Below are 22,642 nucleotides of genomic sequence, written 5' to 3'. Positions count from 1 at the left end.
CAACAGGAAGCTGGGGCAGGAAACCTGTCACCTACAGCAGGCACTGATGAGTGAAATTCGCTGCTACCCACTGCTTCTCATGGTGGCAGATATACAATGGACCAACGTGGAAGTGACCAAGAATATTGCTCCCAAATGTCTGCACCTCCACCACCAGGTTATCGGTAACTGTCCATTGTACCATTATATTAAGAAAGAAGTTGTAAATAAGTGCCTGCCCCCCCCCACTTCATTAAGGACTATCATTTTGTCCACAAAGGTGTGCAACACACAAATGCCCCAGGTGTTCACATGCTTCTGCTTAGTGATGCTTCCACCTACCACCACTTAACAGCCATTACCACGGTGTACTTACAGCCATTACCATGGTGTACTTCTGCAGCGTTCCGTAAGACTACTTATCCTGCAATGGCAATAACAGCCATTACCATGGTGTACTTCTGCAGCATACCGCACGACTACTTATCCTACAATGGCAAATAAGGTCACTGGGTAATCCAGCCCTTTCCTCCATCACCCCATTTGATTAAACCAGCCATCAGTGGTTTAAAACCCTTATGCCATAAGAGTTGCCAATCAGATCAATAATCAAGCTAGTCATCTGGGCTTAAGATGCTATGAGTGGCAAAGATGTGCAGCAAGTAGCATTGTCACCTCACAGCAAGAGACTGTCACCTCACAGCAAGAGACTGTCACCTCACAGCAAGAGACTGTCACCTCACAGCAAGAGACTCTCATATTTCATTCTTGACTGGTGTGCCTAATGCATGCAATATGAATATCCTCCCTGTGTTCATGTGGGTTTTCTCCAAGTGCTTCTGTTTCTTGCCACATCCCAAAGACATGTGGCAAGTGAAATGGTGACTAAACTTTTTTTTACACATGTGCAGATGGAGCATGTGTGACACAGGAGAGAGACCTGGCAACTTACTTCTGTTCCCTACTTGACTAGTAAACACTGTATTTTGAAATGGCTGTTGACAGGACTATAGGAGATGAATGTGACTAAGCAGGAATAGGTGGACAAGTCTGAGGAATCCAAAACTGTCGGGGAAGGGGCACTGCTAAATGGAAGCTTCTACACGTGAGGAATCCAAAACTGTCGGGGAAGGGGCACTGCTAAATGGAAGCTTCTACAAGTGAGGAATCCAAAACTGTCGGGGAAGGGGCATTGCTAAATGGAAGCTTCTACACGTGAGGAATCCAAAACTGTGGGGGAAGGGGCATTGCTAAATGGAAGCTTCTACACGTGAGGAATCCAAAACTGTGGGGGAAGGGGCATTGCTAAATGGAAGCTTCTACACGTGTAAATCACCTGACTGCTGTGGTTGGCCATGGAGCTTTAATTCCATGCAAAGCAGTCTGCTTAAAACAGAATTGGGACAGAGAACATTTCACAAAGTACCCGTTGGTGTGGTTTACTACTACAAACCAGACATCTGGGAATTCGATACTGACTTTGTTCTGGCATTTTTGAAAATACAAGGCAACTAGAACTGGACTAGGCGTAAAAATAATCAGTAACTTTCATGTAGATCTGCCTTCCATTTCCCAACTTGGAAGCCTTACTAATAGCTGTATCACTTTGTATTACAAGTTCTTCTTCTTAATAAACAAACAAACAAATGGATAGTAAACAGCACGGGAAACCACAAGAACGCACAATGAAAAATGATTTTCATTTGTTCGTTTGTTTATTGAAAAGTTTTTTCAGCTTAGTCCGTGATTTCGTTTGTAAGTTCTTCTTCTTCTTCTTCTTTCTCTAAGTTTATTGTACTGTTTATGCATAAAGTATGAATCACAGACAGTCCATAAAAATCTAGTAAATAAAATCTCTTCATCTGAACCTGGCTCTTGTGCAAATAAGCTTGTGTTTTATTCTCCTGTCTTCAGGTATTTTGATTTGCCTCACTATTTATTAACTTGCTCACCTCTGTTTGTTTTATATTTGGAACAGTGATAGGAGCTCTGACATACTACACATTTGGGGGCCTTGCCATACTAAACCGATGGATTCATACCCGACAATGGTGGCGTCAGTGAGCTGTTTTGCACATGCCAACTGTTACATAATTTCAGCTCTGTGAAGTATGCCATGTTCTTATTTATGTTAATATCTATTGCACCTCCTGATACATTTTCTCCAAAATTGCCCTTTAGGGCTGCCCTCACTGGGGCGACAGTAAGTTCAGTACATATTGTTAATGTTAACTGCCTTTCACATTTAAACATGCAACATCTAGCAACTTAAAAGTAAGTGCCCTATTTGGCAGCACCATACACTTATATACTTGACTATATTTTTATTCAAGAACAGTTGCATTCTCCCATCAAAAGTGCACTATCTCTGAAAATCTGATCAAAATTAGAGTATGCTTAGGCTGCTCTGGTGACACGCACAGATAAAGCCTTAACTACAGCCCAGTTGACTTGGGTCCTGTTAGTGTCTCAGGTGACTGATGGAGTAGCAGGAAGAGACGTGTGTTCCTGTCCCTGGGAGGAGGGTTTCAGTGATGATGCTCCCCCCTATGGGAGGCATGTCCCAATGAGGGGAGTTGCCTGTAGGTGAATCAATGAGAATAGGAGGTGTGGCAGGGAGTTGGTAGGGCATTTAAAAAACCTCCCTGGATGGAAGTGGAGACAGATGAGCCCACAGGATGACCTTTGAATATACAACAGGCCTCAGTGACACCAGAGTAAGTCTAGTGGCCAGAGATGAGCTGGGTTACCCAATGTTGATGTGGGGCATGAGGGGTCCAGGTCACGAAAAGTGATGCCCCAAGGGGGACCAAAAAAGTTCAGTATGCCTCATAAATCCAGCATTTTCCTCTCTCAAAAACAAATGATCAGGTGATGTTATTAAAAGGGACATACCTTCATTAATGTGCAAATCCTCTACTGAAACGTCCACTGCCATGTCCGTTCAAATCCTCTATTGAAACGTCGACTGGCATGTCATCTGCTCTCCTAAGTAAATGACCTTGAGACTGTATGGACATGTTTAATTTTTCCAGCTCAGTACAAGTGCAAATCATAAAACCTCATATTCTCAGCTTTTGTAGAGCTCATTTTCATAAAACACAGGTATGATTCTGTAGTTGCAAACAATCTTCTGATACAAGGCAAAAGGCTGAACAAATAAGTCACCTTTGCAAGACAAAAGGCATGCACTCTGTTTAATATCCAAGTTGTATATGGAGCACAAGAGGTACAAATAGTTCACAGTCTAATTTTCTGAAAAGGGACACCCTCATTACCATAATGGCAGACACCAATTTAAAAGTGTCAAACAGCAAACTGTAAATAAGATGCTGTGATAAAAATCTGCCCACAAAAAATCTGCTGTGATGATGATAATCTTAAATCTGACCTACATATACAAAATTGCATAAGAACTCGTCAAAAACAAGGAATGCTTTGCAAAGCCAAAAACCTTCTTACCAGCACAACTAAAACTACACTGGTCATTACTCATCTCCTCCCACGCTTCTTTATGGCACTCCCATCCTTACTAACTTTCAGACTTCACAAAAATTAAAACTTGAACAATAGTATGACAAAGCTGTTAAATGCGCAGCACAATACTTTTCAGAACCCACCCCTGTATAGCACTGAAAAACCTAAATTGGTTAGAACTGCCACATCAACTAACATACACACTTCTTACCACCTATAAAATTATCCAGCATTAAAAACAACTATGTCCCCACTCACCCATTATATCCAGTGACCAAAAACTCCTGTCTATAAACCTAACAAATCTGCTGGGCATTGTCCTTACTTCTACAAGGTTACTAAGGCCTGAAACTCCTTACCTGTATCAAGCAGGTCTATACCCACCCTCCCATCTTTCAAAAGTACTCTGAAAGACTTCCTAGCTAAAATCTGGCTCTGTTCTTGCTCAAAACCAGGATAAACTATATCCCTAGATGTGAACTAGTGCCTTTATATCAAATTATCTTCTCTGACTTTCTCTATAAATATACCTTAAGCCTGTTTTTCCCTTACCTCATATTGCAATTCCTATTTGTATTACACTAACCTTTAACTTCTCTAGAAACTGTGTACACTTTCTCTAAATATTAAATAATTGTCATATACCTTGTATCAATTCTTAACCAATGTTTTTGTATCATCACTAATGTGTTATAATTATTTAAACCACAGATGGTTTTGTTTTATTTTTGAATATTGTAAAATTATTGTTCTTAAAAATGGTTTGCAATAATTTAGACCTTTTCAATCCAGGAGTCATGTGAAATGGGCTTCTACCCAGTTGGACTTTCCTGTGATCAAATGTCAATAAATAAATAAATGGATAAAATGTCCTACACAAAGGTAACAACTGGAGAAATCACACCACCACCACCATCTAAATTTGCAATTGTAAGGACCAGAGAAGGATATACAGATGAAGACAGCACTGAAGAAACAAAGTTGAAGTATTCACAGATCCTTTATCAACCGTTACTGAAGAAAATAAGGTAAAGCCGCTGGTGCCTACTTATAGGTCTAAGCACAGGGCAAGAATCACGTGTGCACTACCAGCTTTTAGTAATTCGTTAACTAATGTGCAACTACATAGATAATCATCATCATCACCCCCCCTTCCTCATTTTCTACATGGGGTCAGAGTTCGTGTAAACTGTAGCCATTTCTCTTGCTATTCAATGCCATTCACTTCTCTGGCACTCATGCCTGACTGGCTTAGATCTTCTCACATGCAATCCATCCACCTCTTTGTTGGACACCCTTGTTTCCTCTTGCCTGTGTGTAACTGCAAAGATACTAGGCTGTACGTAGCAGCAGTAACTTGGGTATAATGACTTAGGTGCGTCAGGTAACTATAAAGCATGAGACTTGTGATGGATAACAGAACACAGTGGAAGGGGCATAGCACACTGAAATAAGGAAGCAACACATAAGAATGAGGGACACCAATGGAGAGAAGGCGAAAAATAAGGAAGACGTTAATTTTAGGGTCGGAAAGGTGAGACATGGTTTAGGGTAATGAGACGGGTATATGTAAATGTCTTTGGTAAGGAACTAGATGGCCTGTAATATACACTGAACCTGCACTGGTAGGAATTTACTGTCATGTTTGATGATATGCACAAATTAGGCTAACCCTTACACATGTATTTTGCTTGATCAATGTGATGGCATATTAGTAGTTCTTAAGAGTTATGTGATACTGAATTGGATAAAGAATTCCAGAAACTGGAAGTAAGTGTGGAGAAAGACTGGGATTTTTTTTTGTATGTCTAACAATTGGACTTAGAAGGCTGGTGGCATCAGCACATTGGGACGTGGCAGAAGAATGCGTGTCCACGACTTCCAAAACGACTGCACACTGATCCACATGTCGATTACAGCTCTATCACTGTAAAAACAGAAACTGTGGAAAGCAACCAGAAAAAAAAATATATTTATTTGAATAAATTGAGTTACTGGTTAGTCATTATACTGCATGGATGTCTGCAACTAAGAAATCTGGAGAAAGAGAAAATAAACTGGAAAAGGAGTAGAAAAAAAAACTCTGGTGGGGAAGAGCCATGCAGCTGTTCATCAAAAAACAGATCAAGGTTCAACCCTAGTAAAGAAGATGTCCTCCAGTAATTTAGAGGAAAAATAAATCATGCATGTAACACATTTCTTGAAGTCAACTGCAAGCTACATTGTAAAGTAATTATATGCAGTATGCACAGGTATTCTAAATATGAGGTGGGGGAATCTCATCAGTGACTGTTGCTAATGTCAGTGATGCTAAAGTGGGCACATACTTTTTTTCTATTTTTTTTCCTTATCTACCGGCAGAGCTCTGCAAAACAAATTGTGTACACAAAGGCAAAAACAACCAAGAAATGACTAAATCATGAAGTGCAGGGTACGTGTATGAAAAAAACACTAACATTCATACTTAAAGAAGTGATAACAGCTCAGTGAAAACAAATGTCTATTAGTAATAACCATCTCAGTAAGAATCATAACAATGCAAAATCTATTCATTTAATAACAGCCAGGGCACTTTTTCTTAAAGGTATAATTCAGTTAACAGAGAACATGCAAATTATTGTTTCACACTTTTGGAGGGGAGCTGAGATGGGACATAGGCTCCCGCATGCATTATCAGCATGACTAAATTTAGAATGGGTGAAGCCTGTAGGTCCAGCTGATTATCTAGGGCATCTGCGCGTATATGGAGGGTCATTTTCTTTTTGGGAAAATGTCATGATGTACATTTTTTAATTATGTTTCAATTAAAAAAAGTGAAGAGAAAAAGTTAAACAGAAATGAGAAGGTGGAACTACAAACAAGTTCAACCTGTCAAGCACTAATGTATGCATGAAAGCTACTCTAGTTGGAGATCTAGAATATGGAAAAGTAATACTTCTTATCAGAATGATTGCTTTATTGGTCATACCACAGATGTGAATGGCATTGTAGGTATGAGCAAGAATACTGAATTATATTAAGAGGAACAGGATGCAAATAGCAATGTTACAAGAGCTATACTTAGAAAGAGACCCTCCATATACCTTAAACAAGGTTCATTCCTGTACAACTTAGATTTATGGATGGGAAACACAAAATTTGACTTTTTTATCCCCTTCACCTTGCATACACACCAAAACATGAAAGTGTCAGTTTACATCCACTGTTTTGTGCACAGTGTATAACAACTTCTTCTTTCAGCCGTTCCTGTAAGGGGTCACCACAGCGGATCATCTGTTTCCATTTCTTCCTGTCCTCTGCATCTTGCTCTGTCACACCAACCACCTGCATGTCCTCTCTCACCACATCCATAAACCTCATCTTAGGCCTTCCTCTTTTCCTCTTACCTGGCAGCTCCATCCTTAGCATCCTTTTCCCAATATACCCAGCATCCCTCCTCAGCACATGTCCAAACCAACGCAATCTCGCCTCTCTGACTTTGTCTCAAAACCGTCCAACCTGAGCTGACCCTCTAATATACGGATTCCTAATCCTGTCCATTCTTGTCACACCCAGTGCAAATCTTAACATCTTTAACTCTGCCACATCCAGCTCTGACTCCAACCCATATAACATAGCTGGTCTCACTACCCTCTTGCAGACCTCCCCTTTCACTCTTACTGGTACTCATCTGTCACAAATCACTTATCACACTCTTCTCCACCCATTCCACCCTGCCTGTACTCTCTTCTTCACCTCTCTTCCACACTCACCATTACTCTGAACTGTTTATCCCAAGTACTTAAACTCATCCACCTTCGCCACCTCTACTCCCTGCATCCTCACCATTCCTCTATCCTCCCTCTCACTCATACACACATATTCTGTCTTAGTCCTGCTGACCTTCATTCCTCTCCTCTCTAGAGCATATCTCCATCTCTCCAGGGTCTCCTCAACCTGATCCCTACTCTCACTACAGAGTACTACAGTGTATAACAACTGACATATAGAAATCATGAACATATACTAATGTCACATTTTTCCTTCTCTTACATTTGTAACACACTTTCAATAACTTTCAGAAATAAGATGTGGAATAGGCAGACTTGTTCTTAAGTACATTTTCAAATTTTGCTCATCTTCTAAGTAATTTCCTCTTCTTAGGAGACGGCGGACGGCCACTAGCCATATGGGCTCTTAATTCTTCAATTCTATCTTGTTCCCTTGCAAGTGTGAACATCAGTACAGAGAAATTGGTTGCTCTAACTCCTAAAAGGCAGTTTAACCTATGATGCCAGGTTTCCACAGAGTTTTGGGTTCAAGGAAGGAACAGAGCACTGAGAGCTGAAGCATCCCAAAATGCGATAGGGAAAAGAAGAAGAAATCTTCAAAATGATGTAGTTCTAGTGCACAATTTTCTAACTTTTCCCATCACATACCAGTCATAAAAATATTTCAATAAATCTTTGCCCTCTGTTGGAAATGTCTCTTTTAAAGGCTGAAATGCTGAAATAACTTCCTCTTCTGTCAGGAATGCTACCACCACCAAAGTTTTCACTGATAGTTGGAAAGACAAATAGGAATTGTAGATTGAAGCCAATCCTAACTGATGGACTTTCCTCCATATATTCTGACCAAAATGGAAAAAGCACCCTTTGAAAACTGCTCCATTAACATTTAATCAAATACTATCTATTGCGGCAACTTCGAAGTCACATAGGACATACTTCAAACTAGTTTTATAACCATTTTCCGACAGGAGATGGAACACACAGTGCCAAATTAAATTATATGCCTTTATTGACTTTTTTGTCATTAAACAAAACAGTAATGCACTGACTTGCTATATCCGTATACACTATACAATTGCTGACAAATTATGCCCTTGTAAAAGTAGGTCCCACCCATTAGCCGGATCATTGCCCTACTCAAGTTGGATAGATTATTTACTGCTGTGAACATTAAAACAGTGTTGTCTGTAGCCTCATCTATCACTCTTTTTCTATAAAAGTGACCATTTTTGACAGCAATAAATTTACTTCACTATTCTGCAACGTGAAGTTAGGCATACAGTTTGCCTAGTTCCCTTCCTCTGTACTCTGCCTACTCGCTGCTGTAAGGCTCTCCTTGTTTGCAAACTGGGAATATAATCTACAGAAGTGGAAGCTAAAGCATCATCCACTAAAAGGAAGACGCTTCAGAAGATAGCTCGGCCCGTGTGTCAGTTCACTACGAGTGTATTTCTCTATTTCTGCTGGATCTCCAGCATGAAAATGTGGGACCGATTTTACAAGCTCTTCTCCAGATGACAGCGTTACCGTAATGACCCTGCCCTTGCATTTACTAGCCGCTTTTCACTTACAACGCTAGGACTTTTTCTGCTTAACAGTATGCTCTAAATGGTACACACACCCTTCTAGAAGAACTTGCTTACATTTTTGTGACACTGTTGTAGTGTAAATAGCTTCAATATTTCCCGGGTTAGGAAACGTCGCATCGACCATGTTTATTTTGGGTACAACCTACATCCTGTTAAAGGGATAGTAACTAAGTATCATTGCATGTAACAGGATAATTCGGGCTATAGATGCGATAAACTAAGTTTTCGAAATGATAAAACTTTTGTGATTCTGATCTCGAGATACTGAAATTTCATACTTCAGTATTTTGAGATTTGAAAGTAGATCTCGCCTAACAGGTAGGAGCCCCAAGTGGGCAGTACAGAACTAAGGAAAAGAAACCGTATAGGATGAGAGGCCAAGGTGTGTTCCCTTGGCTAGAAGACAGGCTATTAAGTCAATTACCTAGTAGGTTAAGAGGGAAGGAGGGAGGGAAACCAGGACTGCAACAGTGAATACACTCTAACATCGACATTTATGGTAAGTGTACACAACTGTACTATGTTCTTCATGTTTCGCTGCTGTGGTCCTGACTTGTGCGAAGATTCCCAAAGCTGAAAACAGGGAGGAAGGCGATTAAGGAGAGGACAGGATGTCCTGCAGGATGGCAGTGTCAAATCCTTCTCTGCACTTGGAAAAAGCTGCCAAGTGGTAGTGTTTGGTGAAGGTATGCACAGATGACCAGGTAGCAGCTTCCAGGATGGCCTTAGTAGAGACCCCTTTTAAGAAGGCAGCAGAGGTTACAGTAACCCTAGTGGAGTATGACCACAGTGTGACTCGGGAGCTTTTTGTCATGATGGCTGTAACAAAATGAAATGCAGTGAGAGATCCATTTTGAGATTGTCTGTTTAGAAGCTGTCTTTCCATTAGAGGCAGGAGCAAAAGTCACAAAAAGCTGGTCAGATTTTCACAAGGCTCTTGTTCTGTCAAGATAGCAATGAAACTGCCTATGCACATCCAAACAATGAAGTATTTCTCCTTTGTTTTGGGGTTTGGGAAAGAATGTAGACTGGTTAATGGCTTGATGTAGAGAAGTGTCAGGGACCACCTTGGGCATGAAAGAAGGCTTAGCTCTGAGGGAAACCCTGTCTGGGTGGTAGATGAGAAAAGGTTCCACTGCCATGAGAGCCTGCAGCTCAGAGACTTTCCTAGCTGAGGTGCTAGTCAACAGAAGGGCAGTTTTCCAAGTTAGAAACTTCAAATGGGCAGATGCTGCAGGTTTAAAAGGAGTCAAAGTCAGTTTTTCCAGAAAAAAAGTTAAGGTCCCATGGAGGGACAGGTTGCCTCCTGGACAGCCTGATGTGAATGACTCCCCTAAGAAATTGTCTCAACAGAGGCTGGAAAAAGATAGCAGAAAGGGCAGGTGTATGGGTTGAAATGGCAGATGCATGAATTTTAATGGAGGACCTTAACTTTGTTCCGGGGAAAAACGGACTCTGCCTCCTTTCAAACTAGTAGCATTGGCCATTTGAAGTTTCTAATGTGGAAAACTGCCCTTCTGCTTGTCCCTCATTGACAGGGGCAACAGGTGCTGACTGGGGTTTCTTTTTTTGGGGATAAACTCTTGGCTAGACTTGTAAGGGCCCCAGGGCCATTAGCCTAGCAACCGCCTATGATTCTCAGAGTAGGAAAGGCCTTTATCAACCAGACTAGCTAGGTAATCCAGAATGGTATCAATCTGGACTGAATCAGGATTGTGGTGCTGCTGCTGGCACTGGATGTAAAATCTTTTCCACTTAGCAGAGTATGGTTTCCTAGTACTAAGCCTTCCAGATTCCTTGAGAATGTCCTGGACCTGTTTGTTTAGGTTAAGCTTGTTCCTGGATGGTGTGGGATTACCCAGGCTGAAAGGCTGAGCGACTGCAGACCAGGGTGCACCATACTTCCCTTGTCCTGAGAGAGGAGGTTGACTTTCTGAGGCAACAGCCGTGGACTCCAATTGGTTAATTCAAGAAACAGAGGATACCAGTGCTGCCTGGGCCAGTCTGGATTGATCAGTATTGCCCTTAGGCCCTCCTCCCCTATCTTTAGGGGCATTTGAGGTAGTAGGGGCAAGGGAGGGAATGCATAAATGAAGAGATGAGTTCAAGGGAAGAAGGTGTCTGTTCTCCAAGGTGATTTCTGTTTGGGTCTAGAACAGAATCTTTCCATTTGAGTATTTTCACTGGTGGCAAAGAGGTCTATCTGTGGGACTCCATCTCTGGATCATGCTGAGAAATATTTCCAAATGCAGATGCCATTCATGGGGTCCATCAAGTTTCTGCTGCGGTGATCTGCTAGAGAATTTTGAGCTCCTGGAAGGTATTGTGCCAGGAGGTGCAACCCCAGAGAGTGAGCAGTTTCCCAAACTTGCATCGCTAGGCATCACAGAGGGGAAGGGTTGGTGCCTCCCCTACCTGTTTATGTTCCACATAACTGTGATGTAGTCTGTTTTGACTAACAGGACCCCTGCTTCCCATTTTTCCTTGAAAGCTATCAGGCCTTTTTGCACTGCCATAAGCTCTTTCCAGTTTATGTGCCTGTCCCTGAACTGAACCTCCCACTTCCCTTGGGATTAGAGGTATTGAAAGCGAGCCACCCCAGGCTGTCTCATAAATCTGTGTGAGAGTTTAACCCTGGTGAGTGAATCTGAACGGAAAACCCTGATTTTGGGCACAAGCCTGTACCCAACAGGTAAACTCTTCTTTGAGACAAGGGATTAGCTGTATCTTGGTCATCAGGGGTGGAAACTGCAGGAACCACACATTTTTTGAGGTACCACTGGAGTTTTCTCATGTGCAGCCTAGCCAGAGGGACCCTGAGGATACAACATGCCATGTACCCCAGTGCTCGTTGAAACTCTATGGCTGAGATGCGTTGTTTCTGCTGCATTCTTTGAAAGTAGTGGGTCAAAAAGGAGACCTTGTCTGGGGGAAGGAAGGCTTTTTGAAGTGAAGATTCCAGGAGTGCCCCCAGGAAAACTATCTGCTGGTTGGAAAAGTGCTGGATTTTTCAGATTTATCGTGAAGCCCAGGGAGGACAGGAGGTCCCGGGTAAACTTCAGATCCCACTGAAGGTTTGATAGATTTGTGGCCTGTATCAAATAACTGTCCAGGTAGGGGGTATATCTGGACCACTCTGGTCTTGCAGAAGGCAATTGTAGGGCCTAAGCACTTGGTGAAAACCCTTGGAGCAGTACACAAGCCAAAGGGCAGTGCTGAAAATTGATAGTGACTGGAACCTGCTCTGAAGTGAAGAAAGCTTCTGTGTAATTCTTGAATTGGGATGCGCAGGCAGTCTACTTTTAGATCCAGATAAACCATAAATGCCCATGGGGCTATCATGGGCAGGAGTTTTTGCAGAATCAACATTTTGAATTTTGGAACCAAGAGAAAATGATTGAGGTCAGACAGGTCTAAAGAGGGGGGCCAAGAGCCTTCTTTTCTGGGAACCAGGAATAGCTTGGAGTACAACCCTTTGCCTTTTTGATGTTCTGGAACTGGTTCTAATGGTACCTGAGAGAACAAAATCTGGCTCCGAGAAAAGCCTCTGCTTTTTGGTTCCAAGGAATACCTGGACAGTCTGAGTATTTTAAAGGATTTTTGAAAGTGAGTCTGTAACCATTTGAAACAATGTCTAGAACCTACGTGCCTGAAATGATGCAAGTCCAGTTTTGGTTGGACAGGGACAGCTTTCCTGCTAGTCTTGGGGGGGGGGGCAGGAGGGTGAGTCATTGCTTTTCTCTGGCAGAAGTCTGGGACCTAGAACTCCGTTGCCTGGAAGTTTCTGAGGACCACTGCCTGGGTTGTCACTGCCTATTAGTCCTTTCCACTGGGTTTTCCTCTGTCTGCTTCTGGTTTGGGAGGGAAAGGACCAGTGTTAAGTGTGGACGTTTTCCCTAAACCTAGGAGGCTGAACTTGGAGGAAGTCTTTCATAGTCTGAATAGACTTAGCTTTGTCCTCCATATTTTTACGGACACCCTCCACTTTAGGTCCAAAGAAGAATTCCTTGTAAAGGGTAGCATCAAAATTATTAGATTTAACATGGTCAGGAAGAACCTGTTCCCTAAGCCACACATGCCTTCCATAACCAAACCAGTGGCAGCTGCCCAGCTAGTAGCCTCCATAGCATCACTGCCAGTGTAAGGAGTGCCCAGCTACCTCACAGTGTAAGGAGTGCCCAGCTACCTTACCTCACAGTGTAAGGAGTGCCCAGCTACCTTACCTCACAGTGTAAGGAGTGCCCAGCTACCTCACAGTGTAAGGAGTGCCCAGCTACCTTACCTCACAGTGTAAGGAGTGCCCAGCTACCTCACAGTGTAAGGAGTGCCCAGCTACCTTACCTCACAGTGTAAGGAGTGCCCAGCTACCTTAACTCACAGTGTAAGGAGTGCCCAGCTACCTCACAGTGTAAGGAGTGCCCAGCTACCTCACAGTGTAAGGAGTGCCCAGCTACCTTACCTCACAGTGTAAGGAGTGCCCAGCTACCTCACAGTGTAAGGAGTGCCCAGCTACCTTACATCACAGTGTAAGGAGTGCCCAGCTACCTCACAGTGTAAGGAGTGCCCAGCTACCTCACAGTGTAAGGAGTGCCCAGCTACCTCACAGTGTAAGGAGTGCCCAGCTACTTCGCAGTGTAAGGAGTGCCCAGCTACCTCGCAGTGTAAGGAGTGCCCAGCTACCTCGCAGTGTAAGGAGTGCCCAGCTACCTCACAGTAAAAGGAGTGCCCAGCTACCTCACAGTAAAAGGAGTGCCCAGCTACTTCACAGTGTAAGGAGTGCCTAGCTACCTCACAGTGTAAGGAGTGCCCAGCTACCTTACCTCACAGTGTAAGGAGTGCCCAGCTACCTTACCTCACAGTGTAAGGAGTGCCCAGCTACCTTACCTCACAGTGTAAGGAGTGCCCAGCTACCTTACCTCACAGTGTAAGGAGTGCCCAGCTACCTTACCTCACAGTGTAAGGAGTGCCCAGCTACTTTGCAGTGTAAGGAGTGCCCAGCTACCTCGCAGTGTAAGGAGTGCCCAGCTACCTCGCAGTGTAAGGAGTGCCCAGCTACCTCGCAGTGTAAGGAGTGCCCAGCTACCTCGCAGTGTAAGGAGTGCCCAGCTACTTCGCAGTGTAAGGAGTGCCTAGCTACCTCACAGTGTAAGGAGTGCCCAGCTACCTCGCAGTGTAAGGAGTGCCCAGCTACCTCGCAGTGTAAGGAGTGCCCAGCTACCTCGCAGTGTAAGGAGTGCCCAGCTACCTCACAGTGTAAGGAGTGCCCAGCTACCTCACAGTGTAATGAGTGCCCAGCTACCTCACAGTGTAAGGAGTGCCCAGCTACCTCGCAGTGTAAGGAGTGCCCAGCTACCTCACAGTGTAAGGAGTGCCCATCTACCTTACCTCACAGTGTAAGGAGTGTCCAGCTACCTTACCTCACAGTGTAAGGAGTGCCCAGCTACCTCACAGTGTAATGAGTGCCTAGCTACCTTACCTCACAGTGTAAGGAGTGCCCAGCTACCTCACAGTGTAAGGAGTGCCTAGCTACCTCACAGTGTAAGGAGTGCCCAGCTACCTTACCTCACAGTGTAAGGAGTGCCCAGCTACCTCACAGTGTAAGGAGTGCCCAGCTACCTCACAGTGTAAGGAGTGCCCAGCTACCTTACCTAACAGTGTAAGGAGTGCCCAGCTACCTTACCTCACAGTGTAAGGAGTGCCCAGCTACCTTAACACACAGTGTAAGGAGTGCCCAGCTACCTCACAGTGTAAGGAGTGCCCAGCTACCTCACAGTGTAAGGAGTGCCCAGCTACCTTACCTCACAGTGTAAGGAGTGCCCAGCTACCTTACCTCACAGTGTGAGGAGTGCCCAGCTACCTCACAGTGTAAGGAGTGCCCAGCTACCTCACAGTGTAAGGAGTGCCCAGCTACCTCACAGTGTAAGGAGTGCCCAGCTACCTCACAGTGTAAGGAGTGCCCAGCTACCTCACAGTGTAAGGAGTGCCCAGCTCCCTCACAGTGTAAGGAGTGCCCAGCTCCCTCACAGTGTAAGGAGTGCCCAGCTCCCTCGCAGTGCAAGGTGTGCCCAGCTACCTCACAGTGTAAGGAGTGCCCAGCTACCTCACAGTGTAAGGAGTGCCCAGCTACCTCACAGTGTAAGTAGTGCCCAGCTACCTCACAGTGTAAAGAGTGCCCAGCTACCTCACAGTGTAAGGAGTGCCCAGCTACCTCACAGTGTAAGGAGTGCCCAGCTACCTCACAGTGTAAGGAGTGCCTAGCTACCTCACCTTGTAAGGAGTGCCTAGCTACCTGAGAAAGGAAGTGGCAAAGATCCAAAATCTCTTTAGAAAGGTTGTTATCCTCCAGTGGAGAGACCTTTTGTTTAAGCTGATCCAGAATGGTTTGCTTTTATTTAATCATGTGAAACTGACAGTTGAGAGCCCTCATAGTAAGGATGCCTGATGTAAAAAAAAACTTTTTTATCAAATCTATCAATGGCCCTGCTATCTCTATCTGTAGGTAAAAGGTTTCTAGAGGAACTGGTTCTAGTCTGTTTTGGTCCTGGGGTGACCGCATCTGGATCATCACATGGATTTTTGAAAAGGTATTCATGGGAGTCCTGTACCCTATAAAACTTATCTGGTTTATGAAGGGCTGGGGGGAAGAGAGTCAAAGATTCAAGGAGGAGTCCTGGAAGACATCCTCAACCACCTCAAAAATGGGTGGAATAGTAACAGGTTTGCTGGCAGATCCAGGAACTCCCTAATTCACTTTTTTGACTGAGGGTATTCCTGTGCTTCCAATTGGAAATGTTCCCTCATAGCATGGAGAGTCTCTCCAAAGGCGATATCCTCTGGGGGGAGGCAGAGGCCAGGTTTTCTTCTGAATCTGAATCCTCAAAAGAAGTGAGGGAGGGTCCTTTTTCAGAAGCACACCCTCACCCTTCTAGGTTTGAATTCTTATCAGTTTCAAAAGGATCTGGGAAAGCTTCAGCAGTAGGATCCCTTTTCCTTTTACCTGGGGAGGCATCCCTGGGTGCTTGCCTAGGCCTAACGGTGGAAATCAGGTCTTCCGTTAGTCTAATTAAGTCCTGTTGGTATCCCTGAAAAAGGGAGCAAAGTAGCCTTAGGTGAAGGCCCTGCAGCAGTACATTTCTTAGGAATAATTTTTGCCTTGGGCTAATGAACGTCCGACATCCTGATGCCTGTCTCTCTAGACAAAAGATGAACCAGTGTAGGTCAATGCCACAAAGGAATGTCACCAGGAAGAGAGCACTCTTTGGAGGCTGAGAACTGCAGAGCAGCCCAGGACCTGACCAAACAGCTAAAAGCAAGGGCCTGTGCAGAAGCAGAGGACTCCGAATGGGTCTCAACAGAGGCCTGCACCACCACCTCAGACATAGAAAGGGGCTGTGAAAGCACCTCGCCTTATTCAAAAATCATAAGCCTAGAAGGAGAGAAAGATGAAGAATGGTAGCTGTTGATGGGCCTAAGTTTGGGTCTCATCTTTTTACCTCTTACGCCTAGGCTGCTCAACCTCCAAATGACCAGTGAACCATCGGATGCTGATGGGAAGATTCAAGACTGAGGAATCTAGCTAAAATCACAGCCCTACATCTGATTGTCCTGGAGTTAATGCAAGCACAAAAGCAGCAACTACAGACAAAACTGAGTGGAAGTCCGTATGTGGGATTTGCTTACCACAGCAGATACAATTATTGACTTTATATGACGTGAGTATAAAGCAAAAGAAAGGAGTTCCCCAATGGGGTACTTATCATTTTGAGGACTTCTCTGTGGTGCAGACTGACCCATGCACTGAAACACTGCTTCAGGCTCCGATGGCAAAGAAAGACTGATTTATTTTTTATTTTATTTTATTTTATTTATTTTACATTTGTTGACCGGGCTGGTCCAGCTGGATATATGTCCATTTTCAGTGGAGGCCCGGGGAGAAAAGCTCCAATGGTTATAACAAGTAAAGGGAATACAAAAAAATACACAAAAAATACACATAGCAATACAAAACAAATATTAAGCATAGAGATAATCAGACTTTAGTGTAGGTAATGTACATGTCAGAGGAAATATACATAACAAGATAGTTTTCCTAAGAAAAAGTTATTAAATAATTGCAATACGCAATTTATAATATCATAACGTAGTGTAAATAATACATAGTCATAATTTTTTTTTTTCCTTCATAGTATATATGAGATAAGTTTCATGACATAGGCTGGCTCCCTAGATACCCCAAGTGTACTGACATCAGTTAGGATTGTCCAGCAGCCTTAGGAGGAGGAAAACATTTTCTCTGATAGTAAAGCCAGCCAAGGGCCTTCGCAGCAGGAAATCTTCACAAGTCAGAACTGCAACAGTGAAACACAAAGAACATCTATATGTTGCCAACAGATGATACATCCTCGAAATGGACAGAAGTGTCGCTACATGCAAGCAACACTTTTTGTTTACAACAAAGGACTCCAGAAACAAGACTAACAGGAGACTTCATAGAAACATTCCCTCTTTCAATCATGTATATGACAACAGATGCTAAAAACAGATAAAAAGATTTGCCACGTGTAAACAGTACAGTTTTAAAGACTACCAAGTTGCTTTAGCATGTGTATATTCACAGAGATAAACTACATTTTGTGAGGCCAATATGTAACCAGGTATTTTGCGTGTTAAAATGTGCGTTCAACCAGATGTTACAAAAGAGCATTAAATCCCTTTAAGGGAAGCTGGAACAAAGTGGAAACTACTGGACTATATTATGTGTTAGTTACAAAATTGAAATGAAGCTAATTAAGAGTGTATTTTAAGGGTATAGCCTTAAACTCGTCTTTGGGAAAACAAAGATAGTAATAGTCTACTGCTTATATTCTAGCAGCATTTTATATAGTACAGGAACAGCAGATTTTGTAAGAGTTATTACTTAAGTATTATGTAACTTTGCTATTTCAACAACAGGCATAAGCAAGGAAAACGGTTATAATGTTAAGAATGCATTGCATTTAAGATTTTCTTTAGTGTAATCTTTCATTACAAGGACTGTACACCATGAATTATGCAATCTGCCAATAGTGTCTGCATAGAAACAAGGAAAAAACAGTTCCTGCTAAACAAAGATCATGAGATTTTTATTTATTTATTGGATGGCGCAGTGGTAGCATTGCCGCCTCACAGCAAGAGGCTCTCTGGTTTGATTCTCAGCCGGGGTGCCTTCTGTGCAGAGTCTACATGTCCTCCCTGTATTTGTGTGGGTTTCCTCCAGGCTCAGGTTTCCTCCCACGTTATAAAGATACGAGTCTGGAGCATTTCTCCCCGGTCCTCTGCTGAAAATTGGCTTCATTCCAAGTTGGACTTTCCTGGTTAACAAATGTTAAATAAATAAATAGATAAAGATAACATGACAGCTAAGACTTGACTGATGCTCAGGAGATCACTTAGTCTTCACAGTCTAATGAAGGCATGAAACGTGAAATCTTTGCAATTCGTAATTTTATAATGCATGGCAGAAAAAGAATCACGATTCTGTCTGCAAACACATGCGAAGAATCGTCCGTATAACTGACTGTCGATTAATCAAAAGGGTGAAGTAAGAGAAAATGAAAATTTCTTCTGAGGGTTAATTAAGGGCAAAAGTGATTTTCAACCTAATTCGCTCATTTGATGCATCAGGTGCTGTGATGGCAGTCTGTGATTTTAAACACAAAACAATGCAGCATTAAAGCAGATAAACTGTTAACAACCATACCTCTCAACCTCTCAGAGCATGAAATCTGGACAAAGGCATAAATAAAAGTGGGACAAAGGCCCAAAAATAGGGACACATTTTAAATATTACTCTTACAAACTTAGAAAGTGCATAGAATACCAGGTTTTGGATTAGAATGAATTTTCTGAAGAGTATGAAGTCTGAAACTCAAATCCTTAATGATTTATCACTAATTTGCCAGAAAACCACAATTTTATGAAAAATGAACCAAAAATATGAGGCAGAAGTCTGGACATTCTGCAAAAATCTGTACAGTTGAGAGGTATGAAATATGTTTTTGCGGGAATGTCTGTGGCAGTAAAACAGAGTAAACATGCATAGTTGTGTGGAATATGAACTGAACAGTTTCAATATACATAAATCTCTACGTCACTCGAACAAGCAATGGCACACTGAATGCTGAGGTGCTACTTCTGATCAGAGATGCAGGGCTCCACTTTAAATGCAACATGCATGACTGCTAAGACTGACAGGGGGCAGGAGCATCTGACCAAACTGGGCATGGCATGCAGCAGTAGAAACATCACAACTGGCCTGCTCACTTGATCCACACCATAATCTGCCTACTCACCTGATCAGACTGGGATACAAAATGCTCTGTGGTAGTCAGTGGGCTGAAAACAGAGGCGAAGACAGGGGCCTGGAAAAAAGGCAAAAGTCAGCTTAAGGAGCAGTGAAAAGAAAACATCAGTGGCACTGGTGTGTGGTGTGATCTCACATGCTAATCAGTAACAGTATCTGCTTCATGGCATGCGCAGAAGCTACAAATGGAAGCAAAAGTCGAGTTAAACAGACCTAGAAATGTGGTTTGAAGGGGAAAGACACTCAAGAAACAGGACCCTCGCTCCAACCTTACACTCAAGAAACAGGACCCTCGCTCCAACCTTACACTCAAGAAACAGGACCCTCGCTCCAACCTTACACTCAAGAAACAGGACCCTCGCTCCAACCTTACACTAAAGAAACAGGACCCTCGCTCCAACCTTACACTCAAGAAACAGGACCCTCGCTCCAACCTTACACTCAAGAAACAGGACCCTCGCTCCAACCTTACACTCAAGAAACAGGACCCTCGCTCCAACCTTACACTCAAGAAACAGGACCCTCGCTCCAACCTTACACTCAAGAAACAGGACCCTCGCTCCGACCTTACACTCAAGAAACAGGACCCTCGCTCCAACCTTACACTCAAGAAACAGGACCCTTGCTCCAACCTTACACTCAAGAAACAGGACCCTCACTCCAACCTTACACTCAAGAAACAGGACCCTTGCTCAAGAAACAGGACCCTCGCTCCAACCTTACACTCAAGAAACAGGACCCTCGCTCCAACCTTACACTCAAGAAACAGGGCCCTCGCTCCAACCTTACACTCAAGAAACAGGACCCTCGCTCCAACCTTACACTCAAGAAACAGGACCTTGCTCCAACCTTAAAGAGTGCAGAAAAACAGTCTGAAGGAAATGCAGTTACAGCTTTGAAATGCTTCTCTTGAACAGGATTTTCTGCTTTTTTCCCTTTTCAAACAGATGTGCATTCTTATGACAGCTGTAATTCATCTCTTGTTGGGTCACCTTTCTGACCCCATGTTCCAATTTCACTGGGACATACTATATTTTTCTGCATTATGGTACAAGATTTTGGCCAGATTTCAGTGCAAAGCCTACAAAACACTGTCACTGTACTGCTTACACAACATAAAAATGACATATTGCTCTCTGCCACTGCACTGCAGCAGACGGATGTCAAAAGCCACAAACGTGTACCTCACCTTCTACAACTTAACAGCACCACTACCCTTTTGATTCAACATGTCCTGGATTCTTTAGAACTTGGGGTGCACTCTAAATCAGGTAAACCTAGAGGCAGCCACTACAATACTAAGTGTCACTTCAGTGGCAGGCAAGAACCAGGAAAACAAACCCCTTATCCAGGCTAAAACAGATGCCAAACATTGGTGGACAGCTGCTCAAGCCATTATCTTCCAATGGTTAATACCAAAAGATGTGACAGCTGCTCAAGCCATCATCTTCCAATGGTTAATGCCAAAAGATGTGACAGCTGCTCAAGCCATCATCTTCCAATGGTTAATGCCAAAAGATGTGACAGCTGCTCAAGCCATTATCTTTCAATGGTTAATGCCAAAAGATGTGACAGCTGCTCAAGCCATCATCTTCCAATGGTTAATGCCAAAAGATGTGACAGCTGCTCAAGCCATCATCTTCCAATGGTTAATGCCAAAAGATGTGACAGCTGCTCAAGCCATCATCTTCCAATGGTTAATGCCAAAAGATGTGACAGCTGCTCAAGCCATTATCTTCCAATGGTTAATGTCAAAAGATGTGGCAGCTGCTCAAGCCACTATCTTTCAATGGATAATGCCAAAAGATGTAGATGTGACAGCTGCTCAAGCCATTATCTTCCAATGGTTAATGCCAAAAGATGTGACAGCTGCTCAAGCCATCATCTTCCAATGGTTAATGCCAAAAGATGTGACAGCTGCTCAAGCCATCATCTTCCAATGGTTAATGCCAAAAGATGTGACAGCTGCTTAAGCCATTATCTTCAAATGGTTAATGCCAAAAGATGCATGACCTTGCCCAAAGCACCTCTGAGTTGGCTAACGCAGCACATCTGTTAGGAGTCGGCTTTAGTTCAGTGAAACTGTTTTGCCTGATCATATTTCCTGTGTTTTGCATCTTCACATCATATTTCCTGTGTTTTGCATCTTCACATCCCATAAAAGAGTAATAAAATCATATCTCAATAATCAGTGTGGTACCACAAAGGCATGAATGTTCCCACTATCACAGAGCTACAGCCCTTAATCATAGTCCCCACTGCTGGTACCTCTCATTCCTGCTCCCACCACTGCTGTGAGACTATACCCCTCACTCCAGACCCCTACTGCTGTAGGACTATGCCCTGCCCCTTGCTCCCAGCTCCTACTGCTGTAGAACTATACCCCTTGCTCCCGGCCCCTACTGCCATAGGACTATACCCCTCACTCCCTACTGCTGTAGGACTACAACCCTCACTCAAAGCCCCAGTGCTGTGGGACTATAACCTTCACTCTCAACCCCGATGCTGTGGGACTATAACCTTCACTCTCAACCCCGATGCTGTGGGACTACAACCTTCACTCTCAACCCCGATGCTGTGGGACTACAACCTTCACTCTCAACCCCGATGCTGTGGGACTATAACTCTAACTCCCAGGTCGATGCGGTGGGAAATAAAAGACATGAAGGTACAGAAAATAATAAACCCAGAAGAGCACTTCATAATCTACACAAATAATTCTAAAACTGAAACAGAGAATAAAATACAGGAATGCTACACATTTCACCAACATCAGTATTAGCTACCCATGATCAAAAATAAATATTAACTGTTGGAGTAAGTTGCATTTTTTTAATTAATATGTTAATTGTAAGATGACAAAGTACAAGTTTTTTTTTCAGCAAAGGCAATCCGTACATATAAACTTTGTTAGGTTAAGTGCATTGCTCATAGCTACACAGCATGCAACTGTTCATCAAAGGAATCAAATACAGGAGTATAGAATAAAGCTCATTAGCAACCTGCAGACTTGAACCTCTGTCCCTGACTGCCAGAATAAACAAAGGAAACCTGCAATTAACTAAGGAAATGCAAATGGCTTCTCTGGTGGTACAGAGGGATAAAGCTCAGACTACTGCCCAGCCAACTCAGGTTTTGTTTAGCAGCTCAGATAACTGACAGACCGGCAAAAAGGGATTGGCATTTCCATCTTGGGTGGAGGGTGGTCCTGTGAATGTCTCTGGTGATGATCCTTCGGGAACATCGCTATCAGGGTGTGTGTCCAAACAGTATATGGTAAAATATGGTGGGGACATGGCTGAGCTGCAGTGGTGGTGGGGCAAAACTTTCCAGTCCCCATTGCACACCCACCCCAGGACTTTACTACAGGAATCATGGTGGGGTAACAGGGTAGGTCATAAAAGCAACCAATGCAGTGGATGTTAATGGCCAGACCCTAGGAAACCCTTAGGGTCTATGTTGGTCCTAGCCCTATCATATGAAGT

General features: G+C 43.3%; 1 protein-coding gene across 1 annotated transcript in view; it reads right to left on the bottom strand.

The window, feature by feature from the left end:
* LOC122788066 (supervillin-like) overlaps positions 1–22,642 on the bottom strand; it is a 1,698,127-nt gene that overhangs the window by 559,409 nt on the left and 1,116,076 nt on the right. Inside the window, exon 13 of the mRNA XM_044054988.1 lies at positions 19,147–19,215. Coding sequence (XP_043910923.1) covers positions 19,147–19,215 — 69 coding nt within the window. The remainder of the gene's footprint in view (positions 1–19,146; positions 19,216–22,642) is intronic.

This window comes from Protopterus annectens, chromosome 13.part0 (assembly GCF_019279795.1).
Source record: "Protopterus annectens isolate FY-2018-M chromosome 13.part0, PAN1.0, whole genome shotgun sequence".
NCBI lineage: Eukaryota > Metazoa > Chordata > Ceratodontiformes > Protopteridae > Protopterus > Protopterus annectens.
The sequence above is the reverse complement of the archived record's forward strand: the minus strand, read 5'-3'. Positions and strand labels throughout refer to the sequence as shown.